We start from the raw sequence: 22,229 nt of genomic DNA, 5'->3' as shown, positions 1-22,229 counted from the left end.
TTCATATATTAACAACCATTGTAGCTTTCATTACAAATGTTAAATGTGACTAACACAATAATCACCATATTAATATACTCAATGACATAGATCAATGAGTAGCATGAAAATTACATACAATATATGTGATCTCCTCAAGCATACCTATTTTCAATTGATCATTGTTTAGTCTTCAGCAAGACCAATTTGAAATCCTTGTGTGTAAATCAATTATCACACAAGATACAAAAAAGTTTAATAATAAACTCACAAAATGTAATCTCAATTTCTTTATTTTTGCAAGCAATTAAAAAATAGCACATAGTTTGTACTAAACATGAAATATAAAGTAAGACTCTCACTAAACTAAGACAACCTTATAGAAAACACTCATATGAGAAGCATACTCATTGAATATCTTAAGTGATAAACACTTAGTTAGTGAGTCGGCTAACATATATGTTTGTTCCTATATCTTTTATATATAGATATTGTTTTCCTAAGTTCTTTCTTACACAATCAAATATTTTATGTCAAAAAACCTTGACTTAGTAGAATTTGTATTATCATAGGAGTATATAGCATTAAAGGTCATTCGATTTTTTCCTGGGAGTATTCCATGGATTACTTCAGCGTTGTAGCACTTGGTACTCGAACTTTGGCTTGAGGCATTTTCTTTACCCCTTATTACCCTGAAAAGGCAAGGGCATCTTGCGTCCTTGAATCAATAATCATCTTTCGGCTAACTTAGCCTCCTCCATCCTTTGGGACCAACAAAGGGTAGTACAAGAATATTCACTTGTTGTCCATTGACTATGCCCTTCAACTTCTTAAGCCCTGACTCGCCTTTTGTGGACAAATCTTGTGGAGGAACCCTTGGGCTTTCGAGGAATTGGATTCTCACCAACATTTGCGTTACTCAAGCATATATTCTTGCTTCCACTTTGTTCAGCACTGCTCACGCGAGTCCTTCCCTCAAAGGCGTAATGCTCCCATACAGATTCATTTTTGCATCCCAATGATTCGGTAGATCGCTTAACACCCTGATCGAATCACATCAGAATGAAAGAGATCCAGAGGTTGTACATGTATGAGACAATGCAGTTAAGGATGACTTAAAGGAATTAACTGATACTACCTATACCAACAAGATGGATCAACTTTTTGGTAACCTATCACATAAGAACTACATAGTTAAGCATGTTTGACTTAAAGTATTTATATGATGAATGACCTTCTATGAAGTTGTTCAGAAAGTGTGTAAGTGAGGACAAAACATACTAAAAAGTCTCGTGTTGATTTGTAGGATCAATTATTGATCCTGGAAGCAGGTAAAACTAATTATAGAGGTCTTAGAAAGGGTTAACTATAGAGGGTTCTGACCAACAAGGATGTTGAGTGAAGTGTCACCGTATAAAATATCATAAAGTGCAAGTTGTCAAGAAGTTGACAATCATGGATGTTACATTTGAACACCTAATGATAATAAGCTATAAACTCCATTGTCATGGTTGAAGAAACCATAAAAGTATGTTTTGTCAACTTCTAAGAGAAAACTCTTCTAGCTAATGAACTTTAGATGTATCCTAATGTGAATTGCTTGTTATGTGGGCATCTCACAAAACCACAATCAAAATGCCTAATAATCTTTAAACTATTAGATCTCCGATAGGTAAGCATATAGTCCCATGTATTCTTCAAATAACACTTCACACATTTAATTGTTGTCCAATGTTGCATGCCAAAATTGTTCAAATATCTCTCTAATACTCTCATTATAAATGATATGTCAAGATGGGTACAAACTAGAACATACATGAGACTCCCATAATAGTCTGTATATGAAATCCTCTTCATCTCTTCGAGATTACCATTGTGGTATTATTTGAGACAAATTGTCCTTTAACAACATTTGCATCCCTTAATTTATTGTCTTTCATGCTTAATCTATTCAAAATTGTATTCACAAAGCTCTTTTTGTGTTGACCTAAGAATACCTTGAGAATAATCTCTAAGTTTCAAAATATCAAATACAATAGAAGCATTTCAAAGATGTCTTATCTCAAAAATCTTGTATAGAAATTTCTTGGTTTCGCACAATAAGCCTATATCGTTGCTTGTCGTGAAACTATCATTGGCATACACTACTAGGGACATAAAGTTGCTTCCACAAAACTTCTAGTAGCTAGGCATAACTGTCAACTACATTAGCCTCAAAATCATAAGGGATAATAATTTGATAAAACTTGTGATATCATTAATGAAGGGAAACTTGTTTAAGGCCATAAATGAATTTCTTTAGTTTACATACCATAGAATATGAATTACTTGTTGACACAATTTTTTGTTACATCATATAAATTATATCAATGTTTTCATTTAAAACACAATCATTATATTCATTCTAAAAGATAATAAATATGTAATTATCAATATGGCAATCAATATTTTCATGCTTCAATTCTAAAATTTACACCAACTTATTCATATAATAATAAATGTTAATTTTGGTTAAAAAAAACTTTTTATAAGAGCAATATTAAAAAATAATTTAAAGTAAAATCTAGACATTTTTTTTGGAACATTCTAATTCAATACACATACTAAGAGTTTTACAAATATTTATCCAAAAAAATAGTTTTACATATATTAATACATCTAGGATGTACTCCCTCCGATCTCATTTATAAGTAAAAAAAAAAAGACATATTTCACACTTATTAAGAAAACTAGTTAACTTCATTAAATTAAGTCATTTCTAATTAAAAAATAAGACAAAGGTTATCTAAGGGCATTGGTTAAGAAACTTAAAGTATAAATATTTTTATTGGAAGACAAAAAATTACTCTGCACATGATTTTTTTACGTTCTCCAATGATTTACACGATAAATATTTTTCTCTTTTAATTCCTTAACCAATGCCCAAAGGTATTGGTTAGCAAGTCACAAAAAATAAACACTTTTCCTAAACTATTTTTCATTAGAGCTTCATATCAAACATAAAAACAAAAAATCTTTGATTTTATTAAATGAAGGATATTTTGAAGAGAATTTCATTAAATAATACATAAATAATTGAGATTTTTTTATCTTTGAGATAGAAGGATGTATAATGCAGGTGTCAAAAATCAAAAGAGGATGTATAGCACATTGAGAAATTAATAGGAGAAATTTGCATACGTTATTAAGTACATGTCATAAATGACATTTATTACTGTCATAGCCATCCTAAATGTAAATTATGGTTATATTTAATAAAATTAGTTGAAGGTTTATAAGTTATAAACTAGAAACCGAAAAACTAAAAATTACTTAAAAAGCTTATAAGCTAATTGATTTAAATGAAAGTGTTTGCTATGACTAACTTATACATGTCAAATAACATTAAAAAGTAAAATAATAATTTTTAAATTTTGTATTATAACAAAATGATACAGATTTGGTGATTTTACTCATATTATTTAAACTCAAATTTTTCATTATTTTTTTCAAAAAATAAAATTAAATGAAATAAGCTTTATTAGAATTATATTGTTTAAAATCATTTTTTTGACATTTAAATATTTTATGAATAGTATTTTTTTTAAAAAAAATAAAAAATGTTTTTTCTTTTGAATTTTTTTTCATTTATATAAAAATAACTTGGATGTATATATCTCTCACTTGCATAAATAACAAACGTTATACAAATTAGATCTTCTATTTAAAACTAACCATATATATATATATATATATATTTTTAAAATTTCATTTAAATTAGATCATATAATTAAAAATTAAAATAATTCAACAAATGATTATAAAGTTGATATAATTTAAATAATTTATAACATTAAGAAACAGTGTGAAAATGACAATTGACATGTCAATTGTGTACATGTAAAAATGAAAAATTAGATAAAAAGATTTTTTTAATAGTAAAAAAAGGACTTTTAAATTGAATAAAAAGATAAAACATAATTTCAAATAAAATAGTAAAAATAAAATTAAGAATAAAAAACTAATAATTTTTAAGCTAATTTATTTTCTACAAGTTACTTCAAGTAATTTATTAAAATAAACCACTAAAATAAGTTCATAGTTCATGTACTAAACAAGTTTATTTTAATCAAAATTACTTATAAGCTAATAAAAAAAGCTTATAAATTCCTTAAAAGTCTTGCCAAATTATTGACTATACTTGGTAAGAGCTTAACAAAATTTAACCTATGGTTGCATGACCATAATAAATTGTTAGTACTGTCAAATTACACATTACTCCTACTATAATTGTAGCATAATATGACAGTTATTATCTCCATTTTTTTGTTGTTTTCTTATAAAATTATCAGTACATTATATTATCTTTTATAATATTGTTATTATTATGCGACTAAAACAAAAATAAGACAGTGATCAAACTAAACTTTCACCGACGACTCAACCAAAAAGGAAAAGAAGAAAATGGTTCGATAAAAGAAATTTAATTTGTGATCCTAATATTTTACCTTATAGTAACAGATTTAAAAATCTTGTGTTTCTGTGTATAATAACTTTCAATCAAGCATTTGATCTCTTACCTGGAGCCATCTTGTTCCCCTAATAACCAGCAGAGAAACAGCATGAAAATACTCCAATTATATTTGAACATTTCCTGTTGACAAACAAGTATCAATAAATTAAATCGTTAAATTGGCACCGTAGTGTGTAGGGCAGGGTCCTTATCATAAACATGTTTCCAGTGTCTCCTCGAACATAGAAAAACTAATTCGCAATTCCCCTGATTATAGCAACATATACCAACCAAAACTTAAGCAAAATATTTTATAGATATCATATCGGGTGTTAAAGACACAATGCTCCCTGTGGCAGTTGAACAATACTCATTAGGGAATTTGAGGATCCTTCCCAATAACAAACAAAACAAAGTTATATATGTATATAATCCTATAAATGATGGGTCAAATTGTGTATAAGGTAATCCTATATTAAAATTGTTCGTTGTATGGTTAAGTAAAAATAAGAATCGAATACGTTTATGACTAAAATTAATAGCATTCTCGATTTTGTATTTATTTATAAATTAGTTATACCAACAAAGTTAAAAAAAATAGATGACACATATAATTAGTTGTTTTGAACACGTTAATCAGAATTCAGTTCTTAACCTCTCTCTCTCTTCAATGGAGTCGAAAGTATTATTTGCATTTGTCTATTTATATCTAATTAACAAATAATTTAAGAAGGTCAAAACCAATATTTTTGGGACACTAAGAATACTTCTTAGCTAGCACTAGAGATTGATCCCTTTCGTAATTTATGGATCACCAAAGTAACTTTACTTCTTTTAATTAACTTTATTTATTTTGTATATATATATGACCAAAGTTCAAATTTATTCAATTCATTACCCAGATCGATTAGCCGCCGGAGAAACCTTGGATCTGGCTCCATCAGATCGAGTTTCTGATCACTTATATCCAATGACAATGAACTGATTCTACACAAGCTAATTAAGAGTGCCACATATCCTAAAAAACATTGTACTTTTGTACTTAGATGTTGATTTAATCTGCCGGAAGATTGGGTTAGGCTAGTTATATATATAAAATTGAAGAAAAAGATGTTTAGAGCCTGAGCCAAAATTTCTATATATAGTATATATATGTGTGTAAGTGTGTGTTCAAACATGCCATAGGTCACAGAAGAATTCATACCAGGCAATATCTTAAAGCAGTTGCTGTGAATCATGACAGAAATTAAGGGTACCCCGGCCAAGCGTTGGAATTGGAAACCTAGTTGATTAGAATCAGAAACTTCCAATATTTATATATATATACTTGCACCTGATCAAGTATATATGAATTAACCATGCATCCTCGCTGTATTAATGATCATTGACCAATCCTCGTGAGACGTATACCTTTCCAACATGATCAGAAGGCACAAGTTTAGCTATAGAAATAAACAGCAACAGGCAAATTAATCAAGATTCCAGCAAATCATCACCTCGCTCGCAAGCAACAAGAAGGTTGACTATTTTTACCCGAAAGCTAGCAATAGCGCAAATAAGCCAAATAGTGAATAATCTATCGACCCTTTTTGCTCAATCATCGATCTCACCAGTGACTCCATGTGGAAACCAATTTGTCTATAGAGTTCGTGTTTGATTTCCATAGAGGTTTGCTGCAGCAGGTTTATGCACCTTGTCTATATATACCTACCTCTTGTGAAGCAGGCAAGAAACATAATTGGATCCGCTAGCTAGCTGCTACTTGCCTAGCAACCATCTTAGTTCCAAGGAGGGATCTAATTAATCTCAGCTATATCTAGTGTTGATCTATGCACCTTGTATGTAATAACATGTTCCTCTAGGTTGAATTATATATGATCATTACTCCGTTATGACATTTATACTAGTTTAAAATATAGCTAGGTAAACATATAACTACTATTTAATTCATATGTCATGATTAGAAAAATATTATAGGGTTGCATTCATCAAATTTACTCCGGTAAAAAGACATTGGAAAGCTGTCATCATATAAGAAAATTTGATATCTATTTTTATATTATTATTTAAAGAAAATTAAGAATCAAACTTTAGTGTGATAAAAAGATTATAATAATTCATAGGTTAAACTAACAGAGTTAGACTCATTTGATATTTGACACCTTACTATTGTTAATTGAATTTAGCTAAAATATATATATGATGAAATCCTGTTATTTACCAACTATAATTAGAAAAATAAGTTTTATTAAAAAATATTTCATTTCACTTGGTTCAGAGTTTGGAGTGCCTTTTCTGTTTCTTTAAACACACATGTTCATGCGTCTATATTTATTGCTGTTGTAAAAAGGAATTAAAATGATTGATGGCTAATATTTAGCGATAAAAAAATATTGTCATAATAAACAAAGGGAACAAAGTGTAGATAGTAGACTGCTCCTATTTCGTTACGTTTAGAAAGGGAAAACAAGAGATCGAGTGTGGACCTATTCAATTCTGTGGTGCACATTTGCTTGTTTCAACGCGCACGCAGTAACTCAGGTACTTATTATAGCTGTTTACATATTATTGACTAAAATAGTTTATTGTTTTTTAATTTATTTTTAAATTTTATTTGATCTTTAATTTTTTGAAATTCAATTTAATTTTTTAATTTTTAAAATTAATCTTACTGTTTAAATTCAGTCAACAGTATTAAAAAATCATATTTTATGACAATTTCAAATTACAATAATTTTAAAACGTTATAAAATATATATTTAAATCGTATGATCACTCAAAATTAATTTAGATAGCCAAACTAAATTGAATTAATTTGAAAAATTAGAATATCAAATTGAACTAAAAAAAAGTTAATAAACTAAATCAAAACAATTTTAAGAATTAAAGAAACAAATTTAAAAAAAATACAAAAAATCAAATCGAAAGTTAAAAATAAATTGGAACACAAAGACTAATTTAACCTATATTATTTATTAGTACTGATATTCAGTTTGATGGTTGATAGCACTGTAGATATATATCTATTCTCATCAAGACGCAAAGTGTATATTTTTTATAACAGAAAAACAAAAATATATTATCAATGGCATCACAAGGGGTGCCAAAACCCATATACAAGTGCATGAATATACAATCTTTTTCTACTGATGCCTACTTACACAGTTATACGTGATCCTTATCACATGGCAACTTCTTGTATTGCTCACAACAGAAAGCTGTTACCCCAATAAGCTATCTGCAGGTTCACGAGTAATAAAATTAGCAATGATTATGATTCTGAACATGCTGCCCTGTACAAAATATCCCAACCGACCAATCCCAATGCTGCCATATTTATGCTAAGTCTAATTTTGATCGGAAATAATTTTTGTACAATTGGTTGAAGTCACAAAACTAATATTGATTTAGAACGGGAATTTAAATTGGACACTTAAGTTTTAAAATTGACCAATCTATTGTGTTACCTAACGAACTCATCAATCAAACAGACAGATCTTATCTGAATTTAATAGTAATACTTATTATCACACACCACTAAATGTACTCTCTCTATATATATACTTTTTGTATAATGACTTATTTTATGATGAATTGTAAAAAAAAATTATACATGTTTATTCCACACAATAAAAGTATCTAGCTAGCCAATTAATTGATCGCGTATTATTCTTTCTCCCCTCTTAGACAGATTCGAGCTGTAAATCATCTCATATATTCAACTTCATCAAGAAATCAATTTTGTCTATATAATATTCGTTATGTAATGGCCAAAGCTCAAAAAGTATGATCTTATATAAATATATCTTTTCTTCGTCATATTATATATGTAAAGAGTGTGTATGTATAATCAACTGAAGTAGGGTCTAGTGAGGGAATTAGTTTCTTATTTGGCGGATCCAAAGTTAAATTTTTATTAAAAGAGATATTCATATATTTAATTTTTACGATATCTTAAATAGGATTGTCTACGAAGGATAATAGTGATAAACAAAAAGAAAAAAAGTGCATGTGTATTTAAGGATCCTTGGACACCGGTGGCTACTCCATTTTATTTGATTATATTTTTCAGCCAAGTGGTATAACTGGTAATGTTTTAATTAGGCAATGTTTTGAAATCCCATATTAAAACAAAAGGAACTCCTATTAAAAAAAAAGTTAAGAAGTCTCTCTATTTACGTATGCTTATTTCTCTCTTTTATCTCATTAAAAAAAGATACAATTGATAGATAACAACCTCTTAAATTAACTTTTAGTTTATATCTCTTGTAAACATATTTAAAACATATGATATACTTGATTAAAATATTCAAGTTTCCGTGACCAATATACAATACTCTAGAATGACAATTTTCAACCAACGTAACATATGAAACAAGTTGTTGAAGTGATGAATTCACTTTATCAGTTTATTGCTTTTACATTGCCTATGTAAAATGGTTTTTTTTTTATATTAACAGCTTCACCGTGTGAAACTTGATATTCATAGAGTCGCGTAAATTTCAGAGTTGTCTTCGTCAGAATCATACCAAGTATAAATAAAAGTGTCAACAAAATAAAAAGAATAGCGAGTGCTCCCATTATTTATGGAGTTTTACGCTTATTTGTACTATTACTGTTTTAGGAGAGGATTGAATTAGTGGAGTATCTCACGCTTCGAACCAAAGCAAAGAAGTTCGATGATGTGGCGTTTTCTGACAAAAGACCGTAGCACGTGTGGACCGTGTCGCATCCCAGGACAACACGTGTCATAGGCCACTACTAATAAAAAATTAGAAAAATACAAAAGAAAATTAACAGAATAAATTATCTGCAAAATTAATTTATGTACTTTTTGCACATCAAAAAATAAATTAAAAATTTTCACTTTTAAAATCAATTTGTCACGGTTTTATATTTTTAGGAATGAAAATAAATATTTTTTTAAAAAATAAACCTAAATCTAAATTGAGTGAGAAATAAATAGCAGAAAATAAAATATAAAAAAGAAGACAAATTGCGGTAGTGGGGTTGAGGACTTTGGAGTTAAGAGGGGGCTGAATTCTATATATAAATAAGTAGGTGGTGGTGCTCTATCCCACCTTGTTATGTGCATATTCTTAGGAACTCTAAGTCTCCCTCCCCCCTCTCTCTTTCTCTCGCTCTCTCTCTCACTATATCAATATTAATATGAACCTCTCTCAATTCAATTCCAGATAGACTTTGTTGGCATTTGAGTTTTGTTGAATTTCACCAAAAAAAAAAAATGGGAAGGCAACCTTGCTGTGACAAAGTGGGGTTGAAGAAGGGGCCATGGACTGCAGAGGAGGATAAGAAACTCATCAATTTCATCCTCACTAATGGTCAATGTTGCTGGAGAGCTCTCCCTAAACTAGCAGGTCTCCTTTTGTTGCTCCTTATCTTGGTGCATGTCTTTAACTCTAAGGCTCTATTATTATTGTCCTTATTGTTAAAGCCAATCATTTCCTTAATGGGAGTAGCCACTTGCTTCTACAGTAGCAATTTGGCTATGCAATTTTTTAAAATGGTTGATTAATTTTTGTATTTTGGTCAATTGGTTTTGGCCAACTTTGCTGCCTGCTGGTGCTGTGCTCATTTTCTTTCCATTTTGTTCCCATTCCAAGAGAATGAAAGCAAGCATTCAAAAATGGACATAGACATATTCTTTTCACCTTTTGAAACAATATTTTTTTATATATTTTTAGCATTTTAGTTGCAAGGAAGCAAGAAAAATAAAGGGTTGTGTTGTTTCTTTAACTTCATTATTTGGGAAAAGGGTTAAGTGGAGTAAATAAAGCTTCATGTTCATTTGCATTTTTTTTTATTGACACTCTCAGAAGAAAGTAATCACTATGGTGACTAAGCAAATTTGGTTATTCCTTCATGCAGGGCTGCTAAGGTGTGGAAAAAGTTGCAGGCTCAGGTGGACAAATTACCTGAGGCCAGACCTGAAGAGAGGCCTTCTATCAGAATATGAAGAGAAAATGGTCATTGATCTTCATGCTCAACTTGGCAATAGGTTCTTTCCCCACACACCCTGTTTCCCCTGTTCTACATGCTTAGCCATTCCTTAATGAACTTTTTTTAATTGATTAATTAATTAACTGGTACAGTACTTTTCTGAAATACTATTAGACTAGGCTCATCTAAAAATATTATTTAAATAAAAATAAATTAAGATCTCTCAATCATGCCAAAAGCAATAACTAAATCGAAGCTATCATTTCTATACTACACGCCCCTCAAGTAGTAATTTCTTTATTCCTCAGAAAAAAGAAGACGTGGTCCCATCATATCATACTCCTGCCAGAAGGAGAAGACGTGTAAAAATTGCAGACTGAGTCTTTTTTCTTTACAATATCTTCCTTTGTATATCTTTTTTTAAAGAAAAGGAACTATTTATGATTGCAGTTTTCTCAGTTGACTGTAAATGGGAATCATTAAATAGAAATGATGGCCAAGTTTGTCTTTATGGGCATTTTTTCTGATTTTGTAACTTCCATGACATCATAAAATATAGTAACTTCTAGTGTCTAGTAGACATAAAGTTATTTTTCCTATGTAAACATTCCTAGTATGGACCTTTTGTTGGAATCATTTTTTTCCTTTACTAATTACAGATGTCCTTTTTTTCCCCTTATGCAGATGGTCTAAGATTGCTTCTCATCTCCCAGGAAGAACCGATAATGAGATCAAGAATCACTGGAATACCCACATAAAGAAAAAGCTCAAGAAAATGGGAATTGATCCTGTTACTCACAAGCCACTTTCCAATAAAACTGAGGAAACTCAAGCCCAACCAGATGAACAAACCCATCAACCATTGCAAGAACAACAACAACAACAACAACAACATCAACATCAACAACAACCTATCCCAGTTGAGAAAGACCTCAAATTTGAACCTGAAAAGGAGCAAAACAGGGAGCCAGAGACTTCAGTTGAATCATCAACCATCACTGAAGAAGTTAAGGAGGAAGACCAAATCATGACACCCCTATTTGACTCATGGGAACTAATGAATGAGTTCTGCACTGATGAAGCTCCCATAATAGAACCAAATGAGATTCTAGTTCCTTCTGCTCCTTCTTCCACTTCACCAACCACTACTACTATATCATCTTCAACATCAACATCCTCTTATTCAAATTCATCCAACTTCCTTGAAGACCTGCTGCTCCCAGATTTGGAGTGGTCTGATGATTACAATGATACTAATTTTGACAACAATAGCAGCATGGCCTTGTGGGATGATGACTTTATTGGAAGTTGGAATTCGCTTATTAATGGTGATGGTGATAGAAAGCAAGTGTTTGACGCTCCTATCAATCAGTACCCAAGAGTGATCATGGATTCAGATTCTTGGGACTATGGCTTGTTTTGATTTGAAAATTATTTTTCCTCTCCCCACTGCTTACTTGTAATGTGCTTGTAAGTTGTTGCAAAGAATAAAGTAAATCAGGATTCTTGTTTAGTATATTTATATCCACTTTTTTGTTCCCCAACTTTTCACCCTATAATAAAGGGAAACGATATCTTGTATATGGTAGTGCAAAGGTGTTAATTTGTTGTTGCTGGTCAGGGCATACTTTATTAAATGAAACTTTATCTGGTTTCTTATAGAAAAAAAGAGTTAAATATGATTGTATTTTTTATTTAATTTGTAGCAGTAGTAATTTTGAGAAGAACATCTTCTCACTCCAATGATACTGTAATCTAATCATAAATTATTATATGATAAATTTATTAATTTTTATAATTATTATCTTAAAAATAATATGTAACATATGAATTTTGATTAGTTGATAATATCAACTTTTTACACTCGTTAAATAGAAATTATAATATTATTTAATTAATGTTATCCATGGTCCGAGTGTAAAAGCTTATCTTGAGGATTAGATCGATTTAAAATGTTGTTATTGAGTTAAGTGAAATAAATCGATCTAAATGATAAAAGATACATAATCTTTCAACCTTGAGTTTAAAAGACAAATGAGACTAAAATTTAAATTGTATGTTAACTAAAGGTCGATCTCATGACTCTAAATATTTCAATTATATTCTTATATTATGTGGTGATCCTAAAAATATGCATAGTTTTCTTTTCATTTTCAGTTTAGCAAAAGCTATGCTATTAATTATATTTACCAATCATATGGTTCCTTATCCATCCTTTGTTAATTACTTTCTTTATCTTCATTTTCGTTTAGCAACAACAAGTACCAATCAACAATATTTTATTCAAGAAATTTGTTTCTTCCCATTTGCGATAACTTTAAGGGAGAAGTTGAACTGCCCAAAATTACTACTGGGTATAACAAAAAGAATAGAAAATAAAGGAATAGTTCCAAGATCTAACACTAGGGAGTTGTCTTTTTTCATCCTTCAAGTTATAATTTTGATAAAAGAAAATAATTAATTATAAGGTGCTCATCCCAAACCAAAATGTCAGTCAATATTTATTGGATTCAATGGATTGTGAAGCAAGCATCAGAAATTTTTGCAGTAAATGCCACAAATAATATCTAGACCAATTTATGGCAAACAGCAAGTTTTATTCGAAATGGAACAATTATGTTATGTAGTATTTTTAATTTGTCCATATAATATTCCTACTTCAATTTTTTTTTTCTTTTTAACACCAACTATCCATTATAATATTATAAATTTCAGTCTTCATTTTTACATGAACATATCTCTTATTAGAAAGTGCGTTATTTGCAATAGGGAATATACCACTCGTACAGCAATGAGTATTGGACATTTGCAATAGGCCTAAATAAATGCAATAAAATAGTGAGATAAAATGGTAAATTTAATAATCAACCATATTAATTAATTTAATATACCAAATTTACAAATTAATCAAATAAGTTGATTTATATTATAAAACACAACTTCTACAAATATTTATGTATATTAACATCAAATGCGCTTACAAAAAATACTTAATTAGAAATTGGATTCGAACCTATGTTCATATTAAAAAAATCGATCCTTGTGAACTAGCTCAACCTTTATTTGCATTAACAATATAATAATGAGTCATAATAGTTTTGCCTGGTTGATAATTAATTATTAATTCTGCTGCACCCTTGATCATTTATCCAGTGGCCTTGTGTTTTGCTAGAGTTGTTAATTAAGACTTGATTCTAAAGGTAAGACTTGCTAAATTAACTAAATCATAAAATACGTCTTAAATACGAAGATATACGATTGTTTATACGTTACATCATGACAGCCAGCATATCTTATTTGCAAGCTAAGATTACAATTTCCTTCAAAAGATGTTCTGATATATAACACGGACAAAATTCTTATTTATCATTGGGGCGAAAAAGATTGCAACTTTTTATAAGAATTTATTTCACTTTAATAAAAATGATTAGATCATTTAAGTAGTTAAGTTCCCTTTCGATAAATTGAACACTAACTGAGTTCAAATAAGATTATTATTCAATAAATGTAAATATGATAAATTTAAATAATTTAAATTTTCTTTAAGTTTAAATATAGGTATAAGGATCAGGCACTAATAAAAAGTACATAGTTTCTTGGATGAGTAAAAATGTAAAATTCCTATAGGGTCAATCCATAACAAAAAAACAAGCAACTTAATATACATTAATAAATAAAAAGACACAAAATCCATCGCAAAAATATTTTAAGTATTTCAATATTTGTGTTGAAAAAAAATACTCCAATAACATAATGCATACAAAATTATCATCCAGAGCCTAGCCTAATTTTTTTTTCATAAATAAAATTAAAAGTCAAACCTTTTATAACACTTCTTTAAAGTAATTTTTTTATTTTATCAACGTGTGAATATCAATCGACACATATTTTCTCAGTTTAATTGGTGATCTTAAATTTAAATTTTAAATATATAGTTATATTGAACATGAAGCTACCTCCTGTATGTGAAGGATAGTTGTAACTTCAATAATAAAAAAAAACAAGAATAAAAAAGTGAATTTTTATTCATTTTATGAGTTTTTTAAAAAAAATGTTTAGAATTTTCATAAAAAAAATGTACAATCTATTTTAAAAAAAGAAATAATCCAAAAAATTAAAAAAAAAATAGTACCTTTATTAGAAGTTAAAAATAATAGTTTTTTTAAAATACTCTGAAATAACTATATTATATAATAGGAAAATATGTTTGTAGTTTATACATAGGAAAATATTTTCTTTGTTCTATTCATTTGTTGAAATATGTCGGTGTGATTTTTAGACATTACAAAAAAAAAATTCTCTTTTTTATTTCTTATTTTTAAAATAAAAACTACACATGACTTATCTAAAAATGAAAGATAAAAAAGAGAACTAACTTTTTTAAGCACTGAAAATTAACAGAGAGAATGAATGTATCTATCCGTACACCTAGTCAAACGAAGAAGCAAGCCTCATCTTAAAGTCGTCGGCAATGGCAAGCACACACTACCTTCAGTCAAACTTGTAACTTGTAAGCCTTGGCTAGTTGGCTTTCCGCGTTTTTTAACATAATTGTAAAGAAAAGAGAAATATTACTGGCTAGTAACATATATCTACTTATTGATATCAGTTAAATTTTGACCCCTAGCTCTTTCTTTATGTTTTCCATCTCACCCTCTTAGAGGAATATATATTGCTAGATTAATTTCAAATTAATTAACATTTATCATAGTTTCATTAATAATTATTTTACATGCTAGTTGACATGTAAGACTTTTCATCATTTTTCAAAGAATACTGATTAGTACATTTCTTAACTTTTTTCAAAGACCTACATGGTATTTCTTAACTTTCTTTCTTATGAGAATATATAAGAAGGTCCAACAATATATATTCCTTAATTATTTTTTTGCTGAATAGATATATACTCCTTAATTCGTTGCGTGTTGGAATAAAAAAATAAAAAGTGATTTAACGAAAAATTTAGCATTTAATATACTAAAAAGCTATTTCTAAATTTTTTTTAAAAAAGTAAAGATATTCACTGATGTTTGTCTATGAATTAATTTATCATTTGACAAATTCTTTCTTTCTTTTTTACTTCATATGACGGCAGGTGGAGAGGATTAATAAATGTTAACAAATTACGTGTATTGCTCGGAACCACGTTCTTTTAAAGATTGATCATCACACACTAGCATTCAGGCATTGCACATTATAAGTTCCAACTTGTAAAGGAGCCTCATCAAAACGCGTTTGAGATAGAATTATTATAATATTACCCCCAAATTTTGAGGAAGCTAAGCTATAGAAAATGGAAGGGTTCTCACTTGTGCTTGATAAAAAAAAGTACAAAATCATTCAAAGAGAATTGACCTGTGAAAGTGGAGCTAACAGAAAGGGTTGAATTGTCTCTCTCACTCACTATTTTCCTTCGTTACATGGTCTTTGAAAATGCAATTGTGGTTTTGCCATCTTTTATGGAGTTCTGGCTTTGTCGTGGGTTGCAAATCTTTGGACTTTCATCAAGCTATTGCATTCAGTTCACACACTCTTTATGGCACATATATTGTCTTTGCCTGGACGACAAAATGTTCATTTCATAGCCCTCGGACTTTAGCAATTCATATGTCAAAGATGATCCTTGGGAACACAATATTATGCGCCAAGATGCCGCGTTATCTCCATTACTTGAATTAACGTATTTTTTTTAATATTTTTAGAATTTAATTTATATGTATTGTAATTATAAAAAAAATTTATATAAATATTTAATAAAAATTCATTCTATCATTAATTTATTTTATTCATTAATATGATATGTCATCAAATTAAATTTCTATTGGGTGTTTGTGTAAAAGAAATTACTAAATATATATAAATTAAATTCATATTTATACTTTCGTGGAAATATATTAATATCATTGCTCAATTTTTAAACAATCATCTTATTAGTATGTTAGTATGAATATTTTTATTTTCACAAGGTTAATTATAATTTTCCTATTGTTCTATGGATTAAAAAATTGATTTTTTTTAGAGATTACAAGTTTCATCAAAGATAATCCTGCTTGAGTAGATATGATTATAGATAATAAAAAAAATTATTTGAATATTTAATATAACTATATGTTCAAAATCACTATAATTATATTTACTAAATCAAATAATTCAAATTGAAAACACATTTTATTTAATTATTTCATTTACTCCACAAGAGTTCGCTAAGATAGTAGGCCGATCCTACCATAGAATCTTGTTCGTGAAGATCAAAACAATTTTCTATTTTCGCAGTTGATTCAAACAATATTATGATGCCAAATTTGATAGATAAACCTCTTTGTACGGGAAAGTGATAGTTCTTCGGATTAGTTGAAAAAAAAATATTTATAGAATGTAACCATTTAACGATAAAGAAAATGTTAGGATAATTTTTTATAAAATGCAGCAATAAATTCAAAATAAAATTCTTGGTTGAAAAATCGAACTTCTATAATTTTCTAATTTTTTTCAACTTACTATTTTATGTATAATAATTTTTTTAAAAAATATTGTTGGGGGATTGGCCACCATTGGTTGAGAATTGACATCTCTCTCACCAAGGTTCCAAGAATTGTGACCATTTATATCCACTATAACAAATTAGGACATGAGATCCAACAAGATGTGATAGTAAGTCTTAAATGGTATCCTATCAAGCAGATCATTCTCAATCCATATCACCATGACATTTAAAAGCTCAAACAAATATAAAGACAAGTGGAGTTTGCAACAAGTGACACAAAACAAGCATGTTACCAAATTGGAAATTCTAAAAGGCCAGATCGAAAATCACTCATCTTGGTCTTGATAATATAATTAAACACAATAATATAAGTCTTGATAAAATCACGGTCTGATTAATTGCTGTGTTGTTCAATTTATGATGGCACGCACACATACAAATGACATCTTATATAAGCATTAAAGAAAAATGACATCTTATATGGGGATCTTATAGTTGTTCTCCATGAAAATGACTACTATTTCTTGTAAAATCGACTTTTTAATTACCTCCATACAATAATTTTTGCTATACTATGTCGTCATCTTACTATTAAAAGTTCTTTTGTCAAATGATTAGACGATGAAAACTTCAAACGATTAATGTACATGGTCTTAAGAAGATCTTTATTAAGATTGTATAATTTTCTATACGATGAAGAGTCACTTGTTGATCATTCTGTAGAGAAAATATATTAGCGCATACCATATTTATGCAATACATATTATTTCCATTGTTATTCATTAAAATCATAGGTTTAGACTTTTTTCCTTGATATTATGATATTAAATTTTATTTAATTATTTAGATTAAATAAAATTCATTCTACTATAAATAAATATAATACTAAACTACACTGTTATATTTAATAAATATATAATACTGTACTTAGATACGTACATTGTTGATAGTTTTATAGGGTGTAGAGATGATTGTTTATGGGCGTGGGCATGCCAAAAACGTCGTGGGGGTCTGAGAATTGTGAAGAGTAAACATGTGGCTTGCCAAGTGAGCAGGTTTCTCCACTCAACACACGAGTAGGCATAGGGACCATGAAACAGTTGACCTTTTTTCTAAGTGCGGGACAACCTACGTATAACAGCACATTATGACCAGCTCCACGTGTCAGTCTAAGTTCATTTTAATAATGTCAATTGCTAAACTATAAATATGTTTATAGATTTCTATAAGATTCCAATCATAAAATGTTTGAAAACATTTATATTAACTCTATGTTTGGTATAGCACAAGATACACCCAAACACATATTTAATGGCGTTCAATGTATTTTTATTAATTTTTAACAATAATATTCCATAATTATCTATTAAGAAAGAAGGTTGTTTAAGAGATAAATTTAACTTAATAATAAAGGAATAAAAGAATGGAGGAACCATCATAAGTTTAAATTTTCCTGATCCTTACTAATAAAATTAATAAATTAATATTTGTACATAAAAAATAAAGAATCTTTGGATGAAAAAGATAACAAACATTAATTACAGGTCCACATTAAATACATAATACATTATATATATGCATAGTAATAAATAATACTATTGATAGTATAGAATTTTTGCATACATTATTAGTACACACGTTTTCTTTTGAAAGGCCACTATTAGTAGATAAGTTGTTAGCATAATGTTATAATGTTTTAAGGTTTAAGGTTTCTAATAGTTTTATTTCTATTAGGTAAAAACTACACTATTAAATAATTTTAACACAATATTCTTTAACAATATAAAGGAATTACATAATACAATCAAAGTATAAAATATTATATATAGTAAGAGGAATATTGTTAGTGATATTTTTTTACACTTTTCTTTATGATTGACTTAGATTTATTAGAGACAATAATTAAATATAAAAAATGAGACCATAAAAACTTATGATTTTCAGTAAATTTCAGTCAATCCTATAAAATATATTTTAAAGATAATCAATCATATATAAAATATATTATAAAGATTGTCAAAGCGAGTGTCACTAATTACCCTTCTTCTTAAGTGTAATTTTCTAAAAAATGAGGGTTTTCATTTTCACACTCGCATTACAATGTAGGTTCGTCACTTATTTGAATCACTACTCATACGTAGAATTTAGTTTCTATTTTGCAGGTCCATCATAAAGTACTTGTTAGAGTGTGTGGAGTGCGTCCTTCATAGTAACAATGTAACTAATTGAATATGATAAAACGTCACTATGCGTAAGCAGGAACGAGACTACGTACATACATGCTAAAAAGGGCATCCACCCCCCTTAAAAATAAAATAAAATAAAAACCATTAATACTTGTACCTAAAAAAAATTGCCTCTCCTCAAAATTATAACTTTCTTCTTCATGCCTCTTTTATATAGTTTTGAATTGATTTTTTTGCCCCCTTAACTTTTTTTCTCTGGTTATGCCCCTGCGTAAGAATAAGACATGTGAATGGTAGGCAAAATTTGTGAGATTACATATATAGCCAATGACAAAGGCTAAGAGACTAGGCTTTAAAATGACAATACCTAACGAATAATTAGGTTAACAATTGTCCAAAATTCGAGCCACCCACTTCACTTTTTGAATTGTTATTCACTTTAACTCAATTACGTATTGGATCTTGTCATTTTAACGTATAGTTTATTTGCCTTTACTTATCCGTAATATATGATCTCACGAAATTTTTAGTCCTAACCAATTTTAATGTTAGATGTAATCAATTTTTTTTATAAAAATAACTTAATAAAACCTAATTGCGTATTTGCAATTCTAAATCATACTATAATTTTTCAATTTTATGAATAATCAGGTTAAACAGTTTTTGTCGGAGCAACATTATTGGTTCTTACCACACAAACTTTCTTATATGAAACGTAATCCAGGATATGTAATTGATTGGCTGACCAGAGATTTAGTGAGTCAAATCTCTTGAAAGCAGTCGTTAGAAGGCCAAATCATAGATCACTAGGGATTTGTCAATTTTATTGACGGTCTTATTAGTTATTGCAGTAACGTTGCACCGATATTAAATTTATATTTGATAATTTATAATTATTTTACAGTGTTATAATTTTGTAATATATTATTAATTACTTTGAGTATTTTTTAATAAATGTGTGTTATTATACTAAATTAAATGTTATATTAAATTATCTTTAAAAATAATCAAATATTTAAAATTTTGGTATACGAAAATAATATAGTTAAATTATTTTCATAATATTTGTGTAATGTTTTGACTTTTGAAAATCTGTTAAGTTAGAAGAAAAAATATATAAAAAAAAAACTACAAAAAAAATTGATGATAAAAAATAAAAACATTACATTAGAAGAAGATAAAAAAAAAAAAGATGAAACTAGAAAAAAATTGTCTCCACCAATGATATATTTCAATCAACAGTGTTATATCAACTTCTAATTTATGTTAAGCATAAATATCACTAAAGTATGTATTGTCTCTTAATACATTTTTCTTCCTATATATGACCAGAAATCAAACCCTACAAATAAAAAGAGAAGATTTAAAGAGCATTATAACTAATTTTTAAAAAAAATAGTTTCCTTGAAAAAATTAATCAATAAAAGAGTTGTTCTTTTTCTGGTGCAAGAAGCGAAACATTGAAACAACCTGAAACCAGAAAAACAAAATAGAAGTACATAAATGGAAACTATTAGATCAAATATGTAAAAAAAAAAATCAAACAAAATATAAAAAAGGATAAAATTTCACCTTAGATAATTTGTGTTTCTTGTTTGCGCTTCATTGAAATCGGATAAAAAAATAAAAATGTTAGAATTATTATTCCATAAAAAAACAATGCAAATGATAAAAAGCAACATAGATACTTAGAAAAAAGACTAATCATGTAATCTTACCTTAGAAAGAAAAAAAAAAAAACAAATCAAACGAAAAATGATGAAAGATAAATTGTTTGAAAAAAAAAGAAACAAATATTTCTATTAAAGAAAAGTAAATATATAAATTAAAAAATAAAAAATAAAATATAAGCTAAACCTTAAAATAGAGAAAGAATAAAAAAGGCAATGCATTTGCTCCATTGAAATTGAATAAAATAGAAGAAATAAAAAGTGTCAATAATTAATTATTTAAAATGAAAATAATATTAGATTGAAAGTGAACAAAATGTAATACAACATCGACAAATAAATTTTTAATACTGAATATTAAAAAAATTGTGTAAAAGAAACATTCAAATAAAATTGAAATAGATTAAAAAAAAACTTACCGTAGAGAAAAAATAAAAAGGTTGATGCATTTATGTTTCTTGTTTTTATTAATCAATTTCTCCATTGAAACTGAATGAAGTAAAAGGAATAAAAAGTGTCAGTAATTATCTATTTCAAAAGAAAAAAATAACAATGAAATTGAAAATAATAATGTATACTCAAGTACTTATATTTGTAACTCAAATCATGAAAAAAAAATTAAAAGTTCTAAAGAAGATGGATCATGGAAGTATGAAATGTCAGCATATTATGAAGTTAGTTAGGATGAGAAAGAAGAAGAAAATGACTGAGCATAAAAATGAGAGAGAGAGATTATTGTGTGATTTTCATTTAAAAACTGAATTTATAGGAACAGAGAAAGAGATACAAAAGAAGAAGCCATAATCCTGAAATTTACGTAATAACACATAATAATTAAATTATTATTAATGATCAACCCATTAGAATTTAAATCTTCCTATTTGTGCACATGTTACAAAATAATTGATGAAAATAATTATATTTTATTTATTATAATAAAATAATCATTTTAAAATTTAAAATATACCAATATATTAATATATGAATTAATCAATTATAATAATTATTAATTAATAATCAATTATATACTTTTTACTAATCAATTATTTATGAGACTTTAGGTACGTAGGACAACCTAATTGTTTCTTAATAATTAAATTACACTTATTAATAATAATAATAATAATAATAATTTCGTTTATATCTTTAAAAATCGAATAATAATAATAATAATATTGTTATTAGAGGTAATCAATCAATTGTATAATATTTTAGGTAAATATAAATTTAATAATATTAATCAATCACTTAAATGTTTATGTATTTACGATAAAATAGTTATTTACAGAAATAAAATAATAATTAAATAATTTCCTAATAAAATAGAATCAATATATAATAAAATAGAATATATTTACATAATAGAATAATATTTATTTAAATGAATAATTGAATTCAACAATATTATTCAATTATATTTTTGGAGAAAATGCATATGAAATTGTCACGTGACATAT

At 27.7% G+C, this 22,229-nt stretch overlaps 1 protein-coding gene and 1 long non-coding RNA gene across 2 annotated transcripts; one reads left to right on the top strand and one right to left on the bottom strand.

The window, feature by feature from the left end:
• Positions 1–266: 266 nt before the first annotated feature.
• Positions 267–6,324, bottom strand: LOC114396177. Its single transcript, XR_003663243.1, has 4 exons — positions 5,968–6,324; positions 5,676–5,881; positions 4,539–4,612; positions 267–1,022 (listed from the first exon to the last, which is right to left on the bottom strand). It is a non-coding gene; the product is annotated as an uncharacterized LOC114396177 (long non-coding RNA).
• Positions 6,325–9,544: 3,220 nt separating this feature from the next.
• LOC114394962 (transcription factor MYB20-like) lies at positions 9,545–12,041 on the top strand. The gene is made up of 3 exons (XM_028356641.1): positions 9,545–9,849; positions 10,361–10,490; positions 11,117–12,041. Exons 1-3 carry the CDS (start codon positions 9,717–9,719, stop codon positions 11,853–11,855), a joined length of 1,002 nt encoding a protein of 333 aa, XP_028212442.1. The 5' UTR covers positions 9,545–9,716; the 3' UTR covers positions 11,856–12,041.
• The last annotated feature ends 10,188 nt before the right edge of the window (positions 12,042–22,229 follow it).

The sequence above is a fragment of the Glycine soja genome, chromosome 18, assembly GCF_004193775.1.
Source record: "Glycine soja cultivar W05 chromosome 18, ASM419377v2, whole genome shotgun sequence".
NCBI lineage: Eukaryota > Viridiplantae > Streptophyta > Magnoliopsida > Fabales > Fabaceae > Glycine > Glycine soja.
This window is presented reverse-complemented; position numbering and strand designations above follow the sequence as displayed.